Source organism: Rhinopithecus bieti, unplaced genomic scaffold (genome assembly GCF_001698545.2).
Source record: "Rhinopithecus bieti isolate Rb0 unplaced genomic scaffold, ASM169854v2 scaffold_33432, whole genome shotgun sequence".
NCBI classification, from domain to species: Eukaryota; Metazoa; Chordata; class Mammalia; order Primates; family Cercopithecidae; genus Rhinopithecus; species Rhinopithecus bieti.
The window spans coordinates 516,485-536,300 of record NW_016814481.1 but is presented as its reverse complement, the minus strand read 5'-3'; the positions used below and the strand labels follow the sequence as shown (position 1 = coordinate 536,300).

Below are 19,816 nucleotides of genomic sequence, written 5' to 3'. Positions count from 1 at the left end.
AAAAAAAAAAAAAAAAAAATAGAGAGCTCTTAACGTCAGCCGGGCACAGTGGCTCACGCCTATAATTCCAGCACTTCGGGAGACAGAAGCAGGTGGACATGCTTGAGTCCAAGAGTTCGAGACCAGCCTGGGCAATATAGTGAGACCCCCCATCTCTACTAAAAATACAAAAATTAGCTGGACATGGTGGTGCATACCTGTAGTCCCAGCTATTTGGGAGGCTGAGGCAGGATAATTGCTTGAACCCCAGGGGACAGAGGTTGCAGTGAGCCAAGATCATGCTACTGCACTCCAGCCTGGGTGACAGAGCGAAACCCTGTCTCAAAAAACAAAAAAGCTCTTACTGTCTCTGGCTGTCCAGAGTCTAACATAACACCTAGTGTGCCAGAAGCAACACTAGCATCTGCAGTGATAACTCCTTGCCCGTGGCCCTTCAGTCCTGCCGGGGGTTGGATAAACCCCTCTAAATCCACAAGAAAAATGGGCCTGGGACCTTGGCTCCTTGGCAGTGGAGGAAGGGCAGGTACATGTCCACCCCTAGCCCCACCTCGGCCTCTGGAGCTGCTGGGGGTAAACCAGGTCACATGGAGGGGATGGGATGGATGGCGTCCCAGCTGGGGTGAGGGTCTTCTAGCCAGCGCCTCTTGGGGATGCTTGCCTCTACCGCCAGCACCGCTGCTAATCACTTAGCAAGATGTGCGTGAAATTTGACCTGTGCCTGCCCGATAGCGTCTCCGGGTACCAACGTCCCTCCTCAGCCTGTAGCGCTGCCCGAGCCCCGCGAAGGCCCTGCTCTGCTGGGGAGGGGACTGTTTTCCCAAGAGGGCAGGCAGGCTCTCCGCAGCCACCGGGGGGATTAGCGCCCCAAGGTTGCGGGTATAAAGCCACCTGCACACCCTGCTGTTCTATAGAGGCGGGCAAGGAGCAAAGAGGACCAGGCAGGCCCCCCTGGATGGACAGACGGACAGGGGGCGGGTGGGGCGGTGGGGGACGAGCACCATGTTCTATGATTGCCTCTTCTCAGCTGCCTGTCAGCGTGAGTACCTGCCTCCCCCACTCCAAGCCCCTTGTGGTCCCCACCCCACTGAGGACAGAGGGTCAGGGAGGGAGGACTGGGCCACAGGCTAGCAAGACCTTCCAGGGACCACTCCTCCGAGCAGCTTCCACTCCTGGGAAGCCAGGGGTCACCCCAGAGAACGTGGCCCCAGCGCCTTGGCCCTTCCAGCACTGCCAGGATCCTGGAGTGGACAGTCAGTTCCCTGCCCGTCCACAAGTCCTGTCTGCTGGGAAGGGTCCAGCCTTCTGGGTCTTGAGCATCATAGCTCTTCAGTCACCCTATCTGGTCTGGCTTCAGGATGAGGAAAGCTGATGAGGGCTGCTTCCAGGTATTAAGGATCCTGGGTCCTGCAGGCCCCAGCCCACTCTGCTGCGTGGGCCCCTGATGGGTGCAGTCAGGGCTGGCTGGGGGTAAGCAGGACTTGGAGGGGCCTGACCTTGCTGGGGGTTGGCTTCAGGCTGCATCTTCCCCTCCAGGTGGGCTCAGGCTTAGGCTGGGGGCGGGGACAGCAGGAAGAGCTGACCTGGTGGCCCCTCCCCACAGAAGGTGCCATGCGGGCCAGCGAGACGGTGTCGGAGGCCAGCCCCGGCTCCACCGCCAGCCAGACCGGTGTTCCTACTCAGGTGGTTCAGCAGGTGCAGGGCACCCAGCAGGTAGGTTGTGGCCCTCCCAGGGGGTGGGGGAGGGCCTGTGAGGGGGGCAGTGCAGGTTGCGGCCTTGGGGGCCTCGCCTCCCCTCCCTGCTTCCTGCTGGAGCCATCTGCTCACCTGTTCTTATCAAGATGTGCACAGCAGCCGCCCGCCACCCAACCGCACCAGGCCTCCCTGGGGAGAGCGGCAGCTCAGCTCCTCCTGCCTTGTCTCCACAGCGGCTGCTGGTCCAGACGAGTGTGCAGGCCAAGCCAGGCCACGTGTCGCCCCTGCAGCTGACCAATATCCAAGTGCCCCAGCAGGTAAGGCTGCTGCACCTGGCCCCCACCCTGGAAGGCTCCCTCAGGGTGGAGGACCAACCCCCTGTGGCAAACCGGGATCTGGTGAGGATCGGAGGAAGATGCCCCATCCAGGGGCTGCCCTACCTCCTGGCTCTGGGCAGTCACCTCCCCAGGGTGAGACTATCAGGCAGGGGCCATCAGGGACAGAGGAGCTGCAGGAGCCATCTCAGCAGAGAGAATAGGATGTATAGTTGGGAAGATGATTTATGGGTCCAGCCTGGTGTCCTGAAGCAGAGAACCCAAGGCCAGGTTTCGAGTCAGGAATCCATAGCCAGCACAGGGTGGTCTGTGCCCCAGAAGGCTGCACATGAGGTGCCAGGCTCACCCATTTCTGACTGATCAGCACAGAACTGGACAAAGTACTGTTGGGTTTTGCAATGGCTCAGTCTCGGCTCGCTGCAACCTCTGCCTCCCAGGTTCAAGCAATTCTTGTGCCTCAGCCTCCTGAGTAGCTGGGACTACAGGCATGCGTCTCCATGCCCCGCTAATTTTTGTATTATTAGTAGAAACGAGAGTTCACCATGTTGGTCAGGCTGGTCTCGAACTCCTGACCTCAGGTTATCCGCCTGCCTCGGCCTCCCAAAGTGCTGGGATTACAGGTGTGAGCCACCACACCCAGCCTAGTACTGTTGGGTTTTAAGGATGACAGCACATTCCACGTGGCCTGACAACAACTCCAGCTCTGCCACTTCCTGGCTCTAGGACCTCAGATAAGTGCCTTTGCCGTCCTGAGCCGTGGTGTCACCCTCTGCGAAGCGGGGGCAGTAGCTGAGCTTCATCAGGGCTGTCAGGGCGATTCTGTGAGCTAACAGGCATGAAGCACTTAGAATGTCACCTGGCACTGCGCAGATGCTCGGTGCTGTCATCAGTGATCTGCCTTCCCTCTCCCTCCTGGCTCCAGGCTCTTCCCACGCAGCGTCTGGTGGTGCAGAGCGCAGCCCCAGGCAGCAAAGGTGGCCAGGTCTCCCTGACGGTCCACGGTACCCAGCAGGTGCACTCACCCCCAGAGGTAAGTGGTGGTCCTGTCGGCCGCCCTCCCCCGGATGTCTCCCCAGGTCAGCAATGTATCCCTATAGTATATTTGGGGCTCCCTGCCCCCCCGCCAAGCCTACTTGCTCCTCCAAAGTCCTGCTTCCCTCTTCACTCCCAGTGCGACGCCCTTCTTGACCCCAGGTAGGGTGGCTTAGCTGCCCAATTCCTGGATCTGCCAGCTCTGAGCTAAGCGGCCGTGGAGCTCTGCTCTGGGAGCACCTGCCCCCAGGTGATTTCCTAGGTTGAGATGGCCCTGGCAGCTCCAGCTCAGGGAACTGCATTCGAGAAACAAAGCGGGTTCCTTTTCCCTCCGGAGGGTGGGACAGTCTCTTCCAGGAAGCCTCGGACCACAGGGTAGATTCTGGGGACCCCACCATCAATGAGGTGTTGAAGCCAGGCTGTGGATGCTGTCTGCATCAGGAGCTCGGGGTCAGATGACTGGCCCGGCCGCTTTCTCATGTGGGACTCTGGGCAGGCGTCTGAGCTTTGTTTCATTTTTGAGACAGAATCTCGCTCTGTCCCCCAGTCTGGAGTGCAGTGGCTCAATCTCAGCTCACTGCAACCTCCAGCTCCCGGGTTCAAGCGATTCTCCTGCCTCAGCCTCCCGAGTAGCTGGGATTACAGGCGTGCGCCACCATGCCTGGCTAATCTTTGTATTTTTAGTAGAGATGGGGTTTCACCATGTTGGCCAGGCTAGTCTTGAGCTCCTGACCTCAGGTGATCTGCCCACCTCAGCCTCCCAAAGTGCTGGGATTACAGGCGTGAGCCACCGCGCCCGGCCCCTTTGAGCCTTCTGAGCCCCCAGTTTTCTCTGTGTCAAACAACTGATGGTATCAACCACCCCTCAGCTTGCGGTGGGCATTACAGCCTGAGGCACAGCGGGGCTCAGAGCAGACACAGGGCTCCATGGCCAGCCTGCCTGGGCTTAGCCCTGTGCCTCACCGCCTACAGCCATGTGACCTGGGGCTTGTCCCTTCCCCTCTGCCCCTCCATTGGAAAGTGGGAGTGCCGTGAGATTCCAATGAGTACATTCAAAGCACTCAGTGCAGTGTCTGGTGGGAGTTGGCCCAATATCACACCACAGGCTGCTGTCATTGCTATAACCTTTGAGGATCAGCCCCTGGAGAGCGTCAGGGGTGCCGGAGGCACCACCCACCATCAACCAACCTTGCTGGGGAGGGTTAAACCCCCATCGTTGCCAGGAGTTGACTGGGGCCATTGCAAGGAGTAGGCATTTGGATGCATGGGACACAGTCAGCAGCCTGGGTGGTTGGGATAGGTCCCCACAGGCTGCCACCCTCCCCAGACAGCTCTCCTGAGAAGGGTGTGTGTGAGGGCCCGGGTGTCCCAGAGGGAGTGTGAGCCCACCCCAGTGGCACTCCTGTGTCTCCTTCCCTTACAGCAGTCGCCAGTGCAGGCCAACAGCTCTTCCAGCAAGACGGCTGGGGCCCCCACGGGCACGGTGCCACAGCAGCTGCAGGTCCACGGCGTCCAGCAGAGTGTCCCCGTCACCCAAGAGGTGCCAGGCCAAGGCGGGCAGCGGCTCGGGCCAGGGGTACCAGCCAGGCAGCCTCTGCAGCCCCTCATGGCTGTGCCTCCGGCCTATTAGAGCCCAGCCCACGTGGGTCCAGCCCCGGCCTGCCACCCTGGCCTTTAATAAGCATCTCTCCCTGTTTCCAGCCTCAGCATCCTGGGGCTGGAGGATGGGGGAGCTGTGGGGAGGAGGAAATTGGACCTCCTGGAAGGAGACTGGGGCATAGTGGGCCAGGGGAACCACTTGGAGAAACCACCTGAGCCTCTTTGGGCCCATTTGCCTGAAGGAAGCCCCGAGGCCACATCCTGGCTCCTTCTGGGCAGGGTTTCAGGGAGGGGACCCAGCGCCCAAATCCACAGCCAGCCTCTGCAAGGAGGCAGAGCCCTGAGCCGGCGCAGGTTAAGACACTGGGACTGTGTGCCACCTGGTTGTTACCAACGAAGTTGAGGGGTTCCCAGCCCCTTGAAAACAGATGAAATCCATAGACCCTTTCCCAAGTGTAAACAGAAACTCTGTCCCAGAGAATTCACAGATACTCCCCTGCCCGGCGCTAGAGCCCCCCAAACCTCCAGACCTGGGTCCAGGCCCCAGCTTCTCCACTCAGCACCGTCTTCCGCCAGCCTCCGTCCCTGGCTCTGCACCCCTAGGATAATCCCTGCATCCCCACCACAGCACAGAACAGGGCAGACAGTTGACATGGCGGGGCGGGGTGGGGACGAAAGATAACCCAAGGCCTTGCCTGCGGGTTCTTGGCACAGCTTCAGGGGCCTGTAGGGAGAGAGGGCGGAGAGCAGAGACCCCACAGTTAGTCCCAGGTTCAACTCATCCCTGCCACTTCCTGGGAGCCTCACTTTGCCCCTGTTAGTAGGTGCCCATTAGTAATGGATCCAGCACCCTCCTCGCTTGGCTGGAAAACGGCGGCCTCTTGCTTATGGTGTGCTGTGAGCTTTCAGAAGCTCGCCCGTGCAGGGGCTGGGTGGGTTGACGGCCATCGTTGCCATCCTCATCTTAACGTTGCCTTTTGCCTCCCAGAGGTCTGTGGTCCAGGCCACTCCACAAGCTCCCAAAGCCGGCCCGGTGCAGCCGCTGACCGTGCAGGGCCTCCAGCCAGTCCACGTGGCTCAAGAGGTGTGTGTCTCCTCCTCCTACCCCAGGGGCAAAGGGGCTGGTCCCGGGCTGGGGCTGGGGCGTGCAGGCCGCTGAGGCCGCAGGGAGGGAAGCCTCAGTGAGCTGCAGACCCTGCCCTAGATCCTTCCTCTTTCCTGGCCCCCTGGCAGCTCAGGGTCCAGGTTTTGCTAAGAGAGATCTGGATTCAAATCCCGCTTCTTTCTTGCGTGGCCCTGGGTCAGTTCTAACCCCTCTTCGAGACCCCGGGCGGCGGGGATCTTCCCTCGGGTGGCTGCGTGCGCGCTCAGCAACCCGGTGGGTGGAGGCCTGGAGCCCCACCCGCGGCCGCCCCCGTTGACCCCCCAGTGTCTCTGTTTGTCCTCCAGAGCTCAGGCAGTCAGTTTCCCGCTAGGAAGGCAGAGCAGCGAGATCCCCGGCCCACGCCGCCGCCGGAGCCGCCGCCCCGGCCGCCCGCGTGCAGCGGCGAGGCCCCGCAGCTAGGCAGCCCCGAACCGCCGCCGCCCCATTACGAGCCGGGCGCCGAGCAGTGGGTGGAGCTGGTGGGAGTGCTGCCCCCACACCTGCTCCTGCCGCAGCAGAAAGTGGTCTTCGAGCCACTGCCCCGGCTCCCGGCCCGAGCCAGCCCCGACCAGAGGGTCAGGATCCAGAGAATCCCCCAGGTGCTAGTGTTCGGCACGGCCGCCACGGCCCTCAAAGTAGGTGGCGGACGCACGGGCGGGGGGCAGCGGGCGGGCGGGGGCAGGGGCGCCCGGTCTGGGCCGCCCACCAGGCCCCGCAAGCCCTGTAGACCCCACCTCCGCCCGACGGGTCGGTCTGGGGACCCGCCTCTGACTCCCCACCCAAGCCCAGTCCAGGTCCCAGCTCCGCCCCTACAGACAAGGGTGGGGGGATGGAGGTTGGGGGACTCAGGCCCCGCCCCTAAGGCCCTGCCAGTGATTCCAGGTTCAGTCCCACCAACCGAGGCCCCAGGCTCCGCCCCTCACATCCTGTGTCCTGTTTCCAGGCCCCGCCTCTGAGGCCCTTTCTGTAGCTCCAGGCTCTGGCTCCAGCGATAGTCTTGTGCCGGTGCCTGGGATCCAACCTTCAAGCCCACTGCAGGACCCGTCTCGGGTCCCCTCCTCTGCCCGTCAGGCCCCACCCTTGCTGTCCCCAGTCGAAGCCGAGAGTCCCGGCTTCTCCTTCTGACACAGCTCTTCCTGATCCCCAGCCCTGGCCTCCTCCAGGGTGTTTTGTTGAGAGTCCGGAAGCCACCCTTGGGGTCCGGGAGCTGGGCGTCAGGGATAGCCTGGGTGGACACCAGCCCTTTAGAGGCAGAACTGTAGGAGCTGGCCCACGCCTGACCCTCCACGTGCCCTTCCTCTGCCCCAGGTGCAGCAGCTCCAGCAGGTGCCCGTCCCACACGTGTACTCCAGCCAGGTGCAGTATGTGGAGGGCGGCGATGCCAGCTATACGGCCAGTGCCATGTAAGTGAAGGGAGAGGGGTGGGTGAGGGAGTCGGATCTTCCCTGGACCCTCCCCAGGCTCCCAGGTCACCAGGCCCCAGTCCCAGCTCCCAGCAGGCCATCTGGCCTTCAAGGCCTCAGGTGACAGACACACAGGTGGGCACTCCCCAGGGGCCACCACAGTCACGAAAAGTGGCGAAGCAGAGGGACCCTCGAATGTTGGAAGAGGCACCCTGGCGTAGCTTGGGGCTTGGGAGTCAAATGAGCCTGGTTTTTAACCAAAAAAAAAATGACCAGGCGCAGTAGTTCACGTCTGTAATCCCAACACTTTGGGAGGCCTAAGTGGGTGGATCACTTGAGGTCAGGAGTTCAAGACTAGCCTGGCCAACATGGTGAAACCCTGTCTCTACTAAAAATACAAAAGTTAGCCAGACGTGGTGACAGGCACCTGTAATTCAAGCTACTCAGTAGGCTGAGGCAGAAGAATTGATTGAACCCAGGAGGCAGAGGTTGCAGTGACCTGATCGTGCCACTGCAACTCCAGCCTGGGCGATAGAGCGAGACTCCATCTCAAAAAAAAAAGTAATTTGACTCTCAACCCTGTCCCATAGGGGATGCTGTAACCAGTTTCTTTGTTTCCTTCCAGAGATACTCTAAGAACAGAAACTCTAGCCCTCTACCCATTTTTTTTTCTTTCTTTCTTTCTTTTTTTTTTTTTTTTTTGAGATGGAGTCTTACTCTGTCGCCAGGCTGGAGTGCAGTGGCATGATCTCGGCTCACTGCAACCTCCGCCTCCTGGGTGCAAGCGATTCTCGTGCCTCAGCCTCCCGAGTAGCTGGGATTATAGGCATACACCATCACACCCAGCTAATTTTTGTACTGTTAGTAGAGATGGGGTTTCACCACGTTGGTCAGGCTGGTCTTGAATTCCTGACCTCGTGATCCACCCGCCTCACCTCCCAAAGTGCTGGGATTACAGGCATGAGCCACCACAGTGGCCTCTTTTTTTCTCTTTTTTTTGAGACAGGGGCTCACTCTGTCACCCAGGCCAGAGAGAAGTGGTATGATCAGGGCTCACTGCAGCTCACGGGCTCAAGCAATCCTCTTACCTCAGCCTCCCTAGTAGCTGGGACTACAGGTGTGCACGACCACGCTCAGCTAAATTTTTTATTTTTGGAGAGATGGGGTTTTGCCATGTTGCCCAGGCTCATCTCCTCGAACTCTTGGACTCAAGTGATCCTCCCCTCTTGGCCTCCCAAAGTGCTGGGATTATAGGCATGAGCCACTGTGTCCAGCCTTTACCCCCTTTTTTTGGTCAGAAATAGAGGCAGGACATTCCATCCATACCTTATTTCTTTCCTGGCTCTTCTCCCACATGTCCTCGTGGATCCTGGTCACCCTTTTAGCTGCTGTGTAATAACCCCTGTACAGATGCAGCAGCCACGATGTCATCAGTCCCCACCCAGTGATGCGTAGGGGACTTCTTCCCCTCCCTGGGTGCAGCACTACCATTCCTGTGTATGAGCCATGTCAGGCAGGTGCCACATCCTGGCCCCACTTCAGTCCCAGCTCTGGCTCCTCACTGGGGATCCTCCATGCCACCTTGCCTCTCCCATCTGCACAGAAATCGCTGCAGTACTCGAGTTACTGTTGGTTTAGTTTCTAGAGGTTTCACTCGGTTTTCTTTGCATTTGCGTGATTTTTTTCGTCCCTGGCACGTGTTCTTCTGGGGACAACGCTGGGATTGGTTAGCTCATGGATTGACTTAGTCCTAGGGTCATGATGCTCTGACCGACCCCAAGGGGCCTGGTCTAGGCACCTGAATCATAAGGCTTAGTCCCTGGCTTCCGGCTACCTCACAGTTCCATCCGTTTCTTTCCAGTGCTGCTAATCTTTTCACTGTGTGGTTGAGCCAAGCTGGCAGGGGCCAGACAGGGCATTGCAAAGAGGAGCCCGGTGTCCGAGGGTTCATGCTGCCATCGCTGGTAGCGGCTCTGCTGTCTCTCCTTTGCCTGTCTGAATTCCTCACTCAGTGATCGTAGTGTGTGTGATTGCATCTAGTTCATCGTTGTTATCGGATTTTTCTGCTACAAGAAGTTGTTGGGGGCCACTCCTGCTGTCAACTGCCCACTCCTTCTGTCTCTCCTTCTGAGTGAATTACTGCGAGTTCCCAACCCTTTGCCAGCCCTATCCCCACCCAGACCAAAGCCACAGCCTCTGGGCCTCTATCCCTGGTCCTGTTCTGGGGGACATCCAGAGCCGCACACATTCATTTATTCAGTCATTCAGCAACCATCTACTGAAGCAACACTTTTGCAGCACATGTTGCATGCTGGGTGCCCAGGAGTGAGCAGGCTATGGCCCCCGCCTTGGAGAAGTGGGGGCACTTGCTCAGGTCATGTGCTCTTGGTGTCATTTTGTGTGGTAGACATAGGGCAGGACAGAAAGATTGAGAGCTGGACCTGGTATCTGACAAAGACCATGCTTCCATATCTCCTTCCACTGTCAACTCCCTCTCTTTGTTCACCCACAACCACTCGGGCCTGCATGGCTCCCTCCCCTGCCACCTTCAGAGTTTGAGTCAGGCCACCTCTTGACTGACCACGCTGTCTTTCTGGATGTTTATTTTATTTTTATTTTTTTTGAGATGGAGTTTCCCTCTTGTTGCACAGCTGGAGTGCAATGGTGCAGTCTTGGCTCACTGCAACCTCTTCCTTCAGGGTTCAAGCGATTCTCCTGCCTCAGCCTCCTGAGTAGCTGGGATTACAGAAGCCCACCACCACACCTGGCTTTTTTGTATTTTTAATAAAGACAGGATTTCATTATGTTGGCTAGGCTGGTCTCGAACTCCTGACCTCAGGTGATCCACCCGCCTTGGCCTCCCAAAGTGCTGGGATTACAGGCTTGAGCCACCGCGCCCAGCCTCATTTTTGTATTTTTAGTAGAGATGGTTTCACCATGTTGGCCAGGCTGGTCTCAAACTCCTGACCTCAAGTGAGTCACCCGCCTCGTCCTCCCAAAGTGCTGGGATTACAGGTGTGAGCCACCGCGCCTGGCCTAATGCTGTGTTTTTAATCACTAGTACTTTGAAAGAGTTCGAAGATCAAAACTACGTCCAATGATGTTTAGTGAGATGTGAGAGGTGCCCCCGCCTGGCCCCCTCGATGGAGCCCTCCACGCTCACAGATGACAGACATGCATACCACATGCAACGCATTCTTCCCTATTGTTCGGTCACACGGTCCCCACCCTTCTCTGCCTCTTATCTGCCCTGTGGTAGGTTCTGGAGCTTGTTCTTTCCGGGGACAATGAGCCCTGCCTCCTTCTCTTTCACCCCTGCGTAAGATTCCATCATCTTTTATTTCAGAGCCCCTTGAGGTTGAACCCCTGGTGGTTTTTATGCTTGTGACGATTTGCAGCCTCAAGCCTGTGTCACCAGTGCCCATCCTGTCACGGGATATCTGAAGGAGAGAGGATTTCCCAGCCTGGGATTGGTAGCTTGGCTCAGGGGAAACATATCTGCATTCCTGATGGTCTCCTCCAATCACAGCGTCGCCTTCTTTAGCCCCACCCCCTTCCTGCTTCACTCACTGGCTGATCACCTTCTGTTATGATCTCTCATTTACCTTTGCACATGGCTTGTTGCCTGTCTCCCCAACTAGACCGTCAGCTCCTGCAGGGGCCGGGGCTTTTCATTCTTGTCCATTGCTGTGTCCAAAGTGTGTAAAACAGTGCCTAGCACACCGTAGGCACTCAAAGCACTTGCCAATTTTATTTTTTTAATGAAGTGTGTAGTGTGTAGCATTGCAAGTTCCCTAACCCTTAAGTATTTTTTTTTTTTTTAATTAAAAAGACAGGGTCAGCCAGGTGTGGTTACAGGCATGTGGCTCATGCCTGTAATTCCAGCACTGTCGGAGACTGAGGCGGGCTTATCACTTGAGGTCAAGAGTTCGAGACCAGCCTGGCCAACATGGTGAAACCCTGAATTTACTAAAAAAATATGAAAATTAACCCGGCATGGTGATGTGCCCCTGTATTCCCAGCTCCTCGGTAGGCCGAGGCGGGAGGATAACTTGAACCCAGGAGGCGGAGGTTGCAGTGAGCCAAGATTGTGCTACTGCACTCTAGCCTCAGTGACAGAGAGAGACTCTGTCTCAATAAGTAAGTAAATAAATAAAATAACAAAAATAAAAAGCCAGGGTCTCACTGTCTCCTAGGCTTTGGTGCAGTGGTAGTATGGTTATAGCTCCCTATAGCCTTGAACTCCTGGCCTCAAGGGATCCTCCTGCCTCAGCCTCCCAAGTAGCTGGGATTGCAGGTGTGCACCACCACGCCTGGCTAATCTTTATATTTTTTGTAGAGATGGGTTTTCACTATCCTCCTGGGTTTCAACGATCCTCCTGCCTCTGCTTTCCAAAGTGCTGGGATTACAGGCAGGAGCCACCATGCCCGGCTGAGTTCCCTTACCCTTCTATCTTGATTTCCTAATTTCCGAAGTGGGGAAGGTGACTCCAATGCCAGAGGACTGGCTGCTTTGATGATTATATGAAATACTGCCCATCAGGCACTCAGGATGGTACCCAGTCCATTGTAGGTGCATGCTAGGATCTGCTCCTTGCTGCAGGGGGGCTGCTGCTTCCCCAGTCCCCTCCTGGTACCCCCCTTCCTGCCTAGTCATGCACCTTGGTCCCCCAGTTCTCATCCCCCTGACTCTACCCCGGCTTTGCCTCTTTCCTAGCCGTTCCAGCACCTACCCCTACCCCGAGACGCCGCTGTACACGCAGACGGCAAGCACCAGCTACTACGAGGCCGCGGGCACGGCCGCCCAGGTCAGCACCCCCGCCACCTCCCAGGCAGTGGCCAGCAGTGGCTCTATGCCCATGTACGTGTCCGGCAGCCAGGTCGTCGCCAGCTCCACCAGCACTGGGGCTGGGGCCAGCAACAGCAGCGGAGGTGGTGGCAGTGGTGGTGGCGGCGGCGGCGGGGGAGGCGGTGGCGGGGGTGGCAGTGGCAGCACCGGAGGCGGCGGCAGTGGAGCAGGCACCTACGTGATCCAAGGTGGCTACATGCTGGGCAGTGCCAGCCAGTCTTACTCCCACACCACCCGTGCCTCGCCAGCCACGGTAAGTGCCCCAGCCCGGGCCCCAGAGGAGGCAGGCGGTGGTGGGTGGTGGGCACTAGAAGCCAAGTCCATGACAGTGGTTACCAACCACCATTAGCAGGAGCCTGTGTGGCCTCCAATGAAGAGCACATACACAGATATCCTGGGATTGAATGCTGTGTAGCCTCAGATAAATTACTCAGCCTCTCTGGGCCTCAGTTGATAGGCGTGAACTTCTTAAAACAATACTACAGAAGTGTCTATTGTTGGCTGGGCGCTGTGGCTCACACCTGTAATCCCAGGACTTTGGGAGACCGAAGTAGGTGGATCACCTGAGGTCGGGAGTTCAAAACCAGCCCAACCGATATGGTGAAACTCCATTGCTACTAAAAATACAAAAATTAGCCGGGCATGGTGGTATGCACCTGTAATCCCAGCTACTTGGGAGGGTGAGGCACGAGAATTGCTTGAACTTGGGAGGTGGAGGTTGCAGTGAGCAGAGACTGCGCCACTGCACTCAAGCCTGGGAGACAGCGAGATTCTGTTTCAAAAAAAAAAAAAAAGTGCTGTCTATTCTTTTTTTTTTTTGAGACAGGGTTTTGCTCTGTCGTCCAGGCTGAAGCACAGAGGTATAATCATAGCTCACTGCAGCCTCAAACTCCTAGGCTCAAGTGATCCTCGCAAGTAGCTGGGACTACAGGCATGCACCACCATGTCTGGCTAATTTTTTTGTTTATTTAAGACTGAGTCTCGCTCTGTTGCCAGGCTGAAGTGCGGTGGCGCGATCTCAGCTCACTGCAACCTCCGCCTCCTGGATTCAAGCGATTCTCCTGCCCCAGCCTCCCAAGTAGCTGGGACTACAAGCGCGCCACTCTGCTCAGCTAATTTTTGTATTTTTAGTAGAGACGGGGTTTCACCATGTTGGCCAGGATGTTCTCAATCTCCTGACCTCGTGATCCACCCTCCTTGGCCTCCCAAAGTGCTGGGATTATAGATGTGAGCCACCACGCCTGGCCGATTTTTAAAATTTTTTTTTGTAGAGACAGGATCTCACTCTGTTGCCTAGGCTGGTCTCGAAATCCTGGCCTCAGGCGATCCTCCCAGCCATCTATTCTGATTAAAATTGATGATAGAGAATAGATAATGAGGGCAGAGAGAAGCCAGCACTGCCATGGGGAGCTTCCTGAACAGGGTTCTTCCACCATTGGGAAGGCTGGTGCTGGAACCTCCCTGTGCCTAGAAGAGGCTATGTGAAGTCCGTGGGGCAGCCCTGGATTCCAACCCCAACCAGGCCCTTCAACAATTGTGTGACTGTGGGGTGGGTCAGCGCGGGTGGTCCTGGTGGTCCCTCATGGTCCTGATGTAGCCTGGATTCTAGTCTAGTCTTTTTTTTTCTTTTTTGAAGATGGAGTTTTGCTCTCGTCACACAGATTGGAGTGCAGTGGCGCAATCTCAGTTCACTACAACCTTCCCACCTCCCAAGTTCAAGCAATTTTTGTGCCTCAGCCTCTTAAGTAGCTGGGATGACAGGTGCCCACCACCATACCTGGCTAATTTTTGTATTTTTAGTAGAGACAGGGTTTCACCATGTTGGCCAGGCTGGTCTCTAACTTCTGACTTCAGGTGATCCGCCCGCCTCGGCCTCCCAAAGTGCTGGGATTACACGCAGGAGCCACCGCTCCTGGCTTGGAAATTTGATTTTTTTCACTCTACATAAATTAATACAATTTTTTTTTTTTTTTTTTTTTAGAAGGAATCTTGCCTGTTGCACAGGCTGGAGTGCAGTGGTGCGATATTGGCTCACTGCAACCTCTGCCTCCCAGGTTCAAACGATTCTCCTGTCTCAGCCTCCCAAGCAGCTGGGACTACAGGCATACACCACCACTCCCAGCTAATTTTTGTATTTTTAGTAGAGATGGGGTTTCACAATATTGACCAGGCTGGCCTCAATCTCCTAATCTCATGACCCACCCACCTGCCTTGGCCTCCCAAAATTCTGGGATTACAGGCGTAAGCCACCGCGCCCTGCTAATTTTTTTTTTTTTTTTTTTTTTGAGACAAGGTCTCACTGTTATCCAGGCTGGAGTACACTGGCTCGACCACAGCCGACTGCAGCCTTGAATTTCTGAGCTGAAGGGATCCTCTTGCCTCTGCCTCCCAAATACCTGGGACTGCAGGCATGCACCACAACACTAGCTAATTTTTTTTTTTTTTTTTGAGACGGAGTCTCACTCTGTCGCCCAGGCTGGAGTGCAGTGGCCGGATCTCAGCTCACTGCAAGCTCCGCCTCCTGGGTTTACGCCATTCTCCTGCCTCAGCCTCCCGAGTAGCTGGAACTACAGGTGCCCGCCGCCTCGCCCAGCTAGTTTTTTGTATTTTTTTAGTAGAGACGGAGTTTCACTGTGTTAGCCAGGATGGTCTCAATCTCCTGACGTCGTGATCCGCCCGTCTCGGCCTCCCAAAGTGCTGGGATTACAGCACCAGCACTGGGATTGAGCCACCGCACCCGGCCAACACTAGCTAATTTTTTTAAAAATTCGTTGGTAGAGACAGGGTCTCCCTATGTTGCCCAGGCTGGGCTCAAGTGATCCTCCCACCTTAGCCCCCCAAAGTGCTAGAACTAAAGGGGTGAGCCGTGTCCAGCCCTTAATGTGTTTAGCTGCACATGGCAACTGTATTGGACAGTGCAGTTCTAGAGAGTTCTGTGTGACATAGTTCCTGGGGAGGATGGCAGTAGGATGTGCTAACTTATGGTGGGCGTGGCTGTCAGGATCCCAGCTGGAAGTCGATATGGGCACTCAGCCCCAGCACTCAGAGGTGACAGAAGCGCCTCTGACTGGTGCTCTCCCTTCTGCCTCCGGCCCCAGGTCCAGTGGCTCCTGGACAACTATGAGACGGCTGAGGGCGTGAGTCTGCCACGGAGTACCCTCTACTGCCACTACCTGCTGCACTGCCAGGAGCAGAAGCTGGAGCCTGTCAACGCCGCCTCCTTCGGCAAGCTCATCCGCTCCGTCTTCATGGGCCTGCGAACTCGCCGTCTGGGCACCAGGTAGGGCCGTCCATCTACTCCCAACAGCCCCTGGGGAACTGGCGGGCACACCAAGGCCCACCTCCAACTCCAAGTCATCTTGGGCAGTCCAATCCAGCCCAGCCCCGCCGGCCTCCACGAGGCTCACTCCCACCCCAGGCCTTTGCACTGGCGGTGCCTTCCACCTCGTGTTTCTCACCCCTCCTTACTCACACATCCCCTGACTGCCTCAACTGAAACCGCAGCCTCCTCCCTCTCCCCCGCCCGACACCCCAAACCCTGCTTTATTTTTCTCTTTAGCATTGAGCACCCTCCCACGTGCCTTTTTTTTTTTTTTGTCTTTGGAGACAGAGTCTCACTCTGTGGCCCAGGCTGGAGTGCAGTGGCTCAATCTCGACTCACTGCAACCTCCGCCTCACAGGTTCAAGCCATTCTCATGCCTCAGCCTCTTGAGTACCTTGGGATTACAAGCATGCGCCACCATGCCCAGCTAATTTTTAAAAAATATTTTTAGTAGAGACAGGGTTTTGCTATGTTGGCCAGGCTGGTCTTGAACTCCTGTCCTCAAGTGATCTTGGCCTCCCAAAGTGCTAGGATTATAGGCATGAGCCACCATGCCCAGCCCACACGTGCCTTTTACGTGACTTATTTCAGTTGTTCTGGTCCGTCTGCAATGCTTGTACCTTGATGACGCGGGGTTGCACCTAGTCAGTGCTTCCTCAGGGCCTGTGAGTCAGTGAATTCATGCGGGAAGGAACAAGAAGCCATCCCATGAACCCACCCCTCTCTTCCTCTCCTTTGCAACCCCCGTGGCTCACCCCCGCTCATGTCTCGGTTCCCGTTCCCAGCTTCAGCATCACCTCATTCAGCTATTCAGCCATTCAGCCATTCATTTATGTATAATCTTGGGCAAAGTACTGGATCTCTCCCAACACCCACAGCCCCTGTGCCTCCTCAGTGCAGCACCCCCAGCTCTGCAGGGCAGGTGTCTCTCCATCTGTTCCCCTAATAGAGAGGAGATGGGTGTGCTGTGAGGCGCTCCATGGCTGGCCAGCCCAGACCCCCAGCCCAGCCCTTCCCCTCCACCTCCCTCCCAGGGGCAACTCCAAGTACCACTACTACGGCCTGCGCATCAAGGCCAGCTCACCCCTGTTGCGACTGATGGAGGACCAGCAGCACATGGCCATGCGGGGCCAGCCCTTCTCGCAGAAGCAGAGGTAGGAGAGCAGGACCGGACTCGGGGCAGGGCAGGCAGGGAAGGGCATACAGGCCGGTCCCCAGCAGCCAGCCCGCCTGCCCGTTCTACTCCAGGCTCAAGCCCATCCAGAAGATGGAAGGCATGACCAACGGCGTGGCGGTGGGGCAGCAGCCCAGCACGGGGCTGTCGGACATCAGCGCCCAGGTGCAGCAGTACCAGCAGTTTCTGGGTGAGAGCTCCCTGGCCTGTGTTTCCCCAGCCACTGCCCCCCGGCCCCGTACAGATGGTTCCCAAAGCCGGATGGCGGCAGGCAGCCTCTGAGCTGGGGAGGGCTTGGTGGAGATGCCTGAGGACCAGCAGGGGGTGGGGGAGACATCACAGTCTCCGTCCACAGTGACAGTTCTGTCCCCAGAATCCTTCTTCAAGGTAGATTCTCATTTCTTTCAATGCAAAGTATTTCTCTGGGGTTCTGAGCTCCCCAGTGAATCCCCTTTATGCTACATGAGATTTTCTTTATTTTTGTTTGTTTATTGATTTTTTTGAGACAGATTCTCTGTCACCCAGGCTGGAGTGCAGTGACACCATCCTGGCTCACTGCCACCTCCGCCTTCTGGGTTCAAGTGATTCTCCTGCCTCAGCCTCCTGAGTAGCTGGAACTACAGGCATGAGCCGCCATGCCTGGCTAATTTTAGTATTTTTAGTAGAGATGGGGTTTCACCCTGTTGGCCAGGCTGGTCTTGAACTCCTGACCTGAAGTGATCCTCCCGCCTTGGCCTCCCAAAGTTCTGGGATTACAGGCGTGAGCCACCGTGCCCAGCCTACATGAGATTTCAAATCCCACCCAGTTGGACATGGTTACTTGTTGGAGATATGACGGCAGGTCCTCTTACCTCGTGAGTCCTGTGAGGCCCACTCACTTCCCTGTCGAGCCATCCCACAGCCATGGTGTCCATGGGGCTAGAACCACTCACTTGCCAAGAAGGCAGGCATGTACCCAGTGTTTCTAAAAGTAAACTTAAAAAAAGGCCGAGTGCAGTGGTTCATGTCTGTAATCACAGCACTTTGGGAGGCTGAGGCTAGAAGAAATGCTTGAGGTCAAGGGTTCGAGACCAGCCTAGTCAACATGGTGAATCCCCATCTCTACTAAAAATACCAAAATTAGCCCGCCATGGTGGCGGGTGCCTGTAATCCCAACTACTCAGGGGGCTGAAGCAGAATTGCTTGAACCTGGGAGGCGGAGGTTGCAATGAGCCAAGATCGCACCATTGTACTCCAGCCTGGGCAACAGAGTGAGTGAGACTCTGTCTCAGGAAAATAAAAAAGGCCGGATGCGGTGGCTCATGTATATAATCCCAGTACTTTGGGAGGCCAAGGTGGGGGGAATTGCTTGAGTCCAGGAGTTGGAGACCAGCCTGGGCAACATAGCAGGACCCCATCTCTTAAAAAAAAAAAAAAAAGACAAAGTAAACAACAATCCATGAAAACAGGGCCAAAGGATGCTAAGTAAACAAGCAAACCCTTGGAACCCATAGTCCAGCCACACACCCTCGATCCTGAGCACGTGGGAGCTCATTTCCTCACCTGCCATGGAGGCCAGGACATCCCATTTGTCCCGTCCGTGCCTGAGGACATAGGGGAGGATGGGGAACAATACTTCTGGCAGAGTCAAGGGGCATCCCCAGGGCTACTGTCCATGGCTAGCCCCAACCTGGGATGCTCAGGCTCAGGGCAGCGTCCTGTGGTCCTGACTGTGCCCTGGGGGCCTACCCATTCCCTTGCCAGGTGGGTGCTGTGTTGCAGCCGGGACTCAGAGGCCCACGTCCTGAGGGCTGGCGCGGTGCTGCCACTCAGCAGACAGGCGGGGCTGGCACAAGACCCTCCTGTCCTCTCTGCCAGAGGAGTGTGGGCCCTCAAGTCCTCCCCATCCTGGGCCCAGGCCAGGCGCTCGCCCCCACCGAGCCTTGTCTCTCACCGGCACTTGGGGGACCCCAGTCTGATGAGAAAGGGACAACTCTGGGACCCCAGGGTGGGCAGGCACGGGGGATGAAGGGCCTCATGGTTCCCCCCCACCGGCCCCGCAGATGCCTCTCGGAGCCTCCCTGACTTCACAGAGCTCGACCTCCAGGGCAAGGTGCTGCCTGAGGGCGTTGGGCCCGGCGACATCAAAGCCTTCCAGGTCCTGTACCGGGAACACTGTGAGGTAGGGTAGCCAGGTGGGCAGGCAAGCGAATGGGGACGCAGCCATGGGCATGGGAGGGTCATGCTGCCCCCCAACCTCCCTGAGCATCTGCCTCTGCCACAGGCCATTGTCGATGTCATGGTGAACCTGCAGTTCACCCTGGTGGAGACGCTGTGGAAGACCTTCTGGAGGTACAACCTCAGCCAGCCCAGCGAGGCGCCGCCGCTGGCCGTGTGAGTACTGCCCGGCAAGGGGGCAGGAGGGTGGGACCTCAGGTGATGTTGACACCCAGGGTTGGGGCGCCTGCTTGTCCCCTGCAGTTTGTGGGGTACACATGCCCTTGGCTGTGTGGAGCGTGTGTGTATAGCCACCCGACACTCAGAGTCGGGGGTGGTGTGCCTGACCAAGCACCATCTTGGTGGCAGGGCACCATCTCCTCCCTGGAGTGGCAGCTTCTGGAATTTGTTTGACCCCTGTGTGCAGGGTAGGGTGTAGGATCCCGTCCCACCCCCCGGGCCTGTGCCAGCCGGACCCTGGGGATCCTCGGGAGGCAGGGGTACTTACCTGACCCTGGGCTGGGGGTGGGGGTCTGATCCTGGGGGCAGGGCCACAGAGTGCCCCAGTGACCCTGGGTTGGGGACAAGCTATACCTGTGCCTTTCTGGCACTTGGGACAGGACCATAGAGTGCCCCAGTGACCCTGGGTGGGAGTAAGGGGGTACCTGTGTCTTCTGGCACTGGAGACAAGACCACAGAGTGCCCCAGTGATCCTGGAGTGGGGGTAAGGGGGTACCTGTGCCTTCTGACACTGGGGAGAACCACAGAGTACTCCAGTGACCCTGGGTCAGGGACAGGGGGTACCTGTTCCCTTCTGACAATGGGGGCAGGACCATAGAGTGCCCCAGTGACCCGGGGTGGGGTGGGTGCCTGCAGGCATGACGAGGCCGAGAAGCGACTGCCCAAAGCCATCCTGGTGCTGCTCTCCAAGTTCGAGCCCGTGCTCCAATGGACCAAGCACTGTGACAACGTGCTGTACCAGGGCCTGGTGGAAATCCTCATCCCCGACGTGCTGCGGCCCATCCCCAGTGAGTGCTTGGCCTGCTCGGCACCCCCTGCCCCACATACCC

General features: G+C 57.2%; 1 protein-coding gene across 3 annotated transcripts in view; it reads left to right on the top strand.

The window, feature by feature from the left end:
* RFX1 (regulatory factor X1) overlaps positions 1-19,816 on the top strand; it is a 46,490-nt gene that overhangs the window by 22,323 nt on the left and 4,351 nt on the right. For 2 of the 3 annotated variants that reach the window (XM_017851249.1, XM_017851247.1), the window contains exons 3-16: positions 1,601-1,710; positions 1,926-2,009; positions 2,950-3,057; positions 4,483-4,599; positions 5,647-5,742; positions 6,108-6,437; positions 7,111-7,205; positions 11,923-12,307; positions 15,153-15,334; positions 16,411-16,530; positions 16,625-16,740; positions 18,593-18,711; positions 18,814-18,923; positions 19,623-19,774. In XM_017851249.1, the coding sequence (XP_017706738.1) occupies positions 1,601-1,710; positions 1,926-2,009; positions 2,950-3,057; positions 4,483-4,599; positions 5,647-5,742; positions 6,108-6,437; positions 7,111-7,205; positions 11,923-12,307; positions 15,153-15,334; positions 16,411-16,530; positions 16,625-16,740; positions 18,593-18,711; positions 18,814-18,923; positions 19,623-19,774 (2,124 nt within the window). The remainder of the gene's footprint in view (positions 1-1,600; positions 1,711-1,925; positions 2,010-2,949; positions 3,058-4,482; positions 4,600-5,646; positions 5,743-6,107; positions 6,438-7,110; positions 7,206-11,922; positions 12,308-15,152; positions 15,335-16,410; positions 16,531-16,624; positions 16,741-18,592; positions 18,712-18,813; positions 18,924-19,622; positions 19,775-19,816) is intronic. The other variant, XM_017851250.1, reaches the window with a different exon arrangement.